The sequence below is a fragment of the Condylura cristata genome, unplaced genomic scaffold (genome assembly GCF_000260355.1).
Source record: "Condylura cristata isolate star-nosed mole 26May11 unplaced genomic scaffold, ConCri1.0 scaffold00027, whole genome shotgun sequence".
Taxonomy (NCBI): Eukaryota; Metazoa; Chordata; class Mammalia; order Eulipotyphla; family Talpidae; genus Condylura; species Condylura cristata.
Genome location: NW_004567128.1, coordinates 1064952 through 1067268, shown reverse-complemented (window position 1 = coordinate 1067268; position 2317 = coordinate 1064952). Strand labels below are relative to the sequence as shown.

The window sequence follows — 2317 nt, the reverse complement described above, 5'->3', positions numbered from 1 at the left end:
TCCCCCCTGGCGGGGCTGACCCGAGGCCGCCTGTGGCTGCCAGGTACTTGCCCCCCGCATCCCAGGGGTATTACCTTTTTCATGGCTGCGTAATATTCCACCGCGTACAGGGACCACCTCTATTTAACCCAGTGATGTGCTTGTGGGCATTTGGCCAACCGGACAGTCTTTTATTTTGTTTAATAGGCTCTCGGGGGCCAGCCCTTGATTTTTTTGTAATTTCATAGAATAGTTTATTTTTCCATCACTCTGGGCCTTTCTCCTTCTCAGCGGTGACGCCCGGGGGCTTCCCGTCACCAGATCACCCGTGTGCCGTCATCACAGTGCCGTGTGTACTCTTACCCCCACCCACCCCACTGTTTTTGATCCCATTGCCCACCCCAACCTCGTAAAATGTCTCTGGTCTATAGTTGTTCATTATTATTATTGTTATTTCCCCCCTGGTCCATTATGCTCCTGCCATGACTGAAACCATCCGGTATTTTCCCTTTTCTCTCCGGCTCATCTCTCAGCACGACCCCTCCCAGCTCCATCCATGCCACTGCGCAAGGCACGCGTTTATCCTTTTCACGGCTGCATAATGTTCCACTGTGTATACGGACCACCTCTTTTTAATCCCGTCATCCATTTTGGGGCATTTGAATTGATCTCACGTCTTTCCTATTGTAAATAAAGCAGCAATAGCCATGGGGTGCAGCCCGAGATTCTTTTTTTAGATTATTTTGTGCCCTTTTCCATCTCAGTTGTCATCCCCGTGGGCTTCCCTTCACAAGATTACTCTGTGTCATCACCGTAGTCCGGTGCACTACCCCCACCACCATTTTTGACCCCATCCCCCACCCCACCCCCATAACATGTCTCTGGTATATAGTTGCTCATTATAATTATTGCCCGCCACCCCGGTCCCTGATGCTCCTGCTATGAGTGAGACCATCTGGCATTTTCACTTTTCTTTCTGCCTTATTTCACTCAGCACGATCCCGTCCAACTCCATCCATGTGGCTGCCAAAGGCCTGACCTTATCCTTTTTGATGGCTGCGTAATATTCCACCATATATATATATATGGTGGGGGCATTTGGGTGGTTTCCACGTCTTTCCCTATTGTAAACAGAGCAGCAATACACATGGGGGTGCAGGTGTCTTTTTGAATCCGTGTTTTTGTGTCCTTCGGGTAGGACCCGAGGAGTGGGATGGCCGGGTGCTGTGGAAGCTCCATCTTTAGCAGTCTGAGGAACCCCAAACAGCTTTCCACCGGGTTATAATTTCTGAGCCGACAGCTCCCATGCTGGACAGAGGCCCAGAAGAGGCCCTGCAGGGAATTGTGTCGCTTCCTGAGACCCAAAGCGGCTGCCCACTTCCCACCCCTACCGGCACGGCAGAAGGGGCTCCCCTTCCTCTGCGCCCCTGCGGCACCTTGGTGGAGGGGGTCTCTTTCATGCAGGGGCGTGCAGCGGCACCCCGACCTGCATCTCCCTGCTCCGAGTGACGCCCCGTGCATTAACCGTGCCTGCTGTCCATCTCCCGCAGTGCCTGGAGCCGTGCAAGGACTTCTGGGACCTTCACAAGTTGCAGTGTCCGAGCCTCTGTGAGGTGAGCAGCCCCGGGGGGCCGTCGGCGCTGACCTGGGGGGCCGTTGGTTTAAAGGGCACCTGTATTCTCGTGTAGCGTGGGGAGCTCAGCCTCGTTCTGTGTGCGTGTGTGTGTGAGAGACAGAGCAGCTCTCAGCTACTCTTCGAAGACCAGGAGCCTGGGGCCCACTCTCGCCACCCCGACTTCCCTCCCTGTCCGCCACAGGGCGCCGTATGTCAGGTCTTCCCAGCCTCTCTCCCAGGGAGCGGGCACAGGGCCTCTTCTGCGGGGATCCAGCCACGCCCTCTGTACCCGTGGCATTCAGTGCGACGTGGAAAAACGAAATAAAGCCAATCGGGTGTTCATGGAGAAACAATAGAAAAACAAGGTAAACCCAATGGAGTGTGCATGGAAAAACAGTAGAAAAACAAGCTAAACCCAAGGGAGTGTGCATGGAAAAAACAAGAGAAAAAATGAGTTGATAATGATGAACAAAGCCTAGAAGATGTAGAAAAACAAGATTAACACAGTAGAGGGTGCCTGGAGAAACAATAGAAGAACAAGTGTAAATGCAATAGAGAGTTGAGTTGATAACGACGGGCAAAGACTGTAGATGAATGTCCGATGGGTCCAAAAGGGTCAGGCAAGGACAGAGAAGGCTTTGAAAACAAGCAGCAGGGAGCTCGCCCAGGGGGTGGAAAGTCCATCGGTAATGAACATGAGACGAAGCCAACAGAGTGCGAACG

At 52.9% G+C, this 2317-nt stretch overlaps 1 protein-coding gene across 1 annotated transcript in view; it reads left to right on the top strand.

The window, feature by feature from the left end:
- Nucleotides 1–2317, top strand: part of ANOS1 (anosmin 1) — a 51595-nt gene that overhangs the window by 24606 nt on the left and 24672 nt on the right. Inside the window, exon 4 of the mRNA XM_012730233.1 lies at nucleotides 1530–1592. Within this exon, the coding sequence (XP_012585687.1) occupies nucleotides 1530–1592 (63 nt within the window). The remainder of the gene's footprint in view (nucleotides 1–1529; nucleotides 1593–2317) is intronic.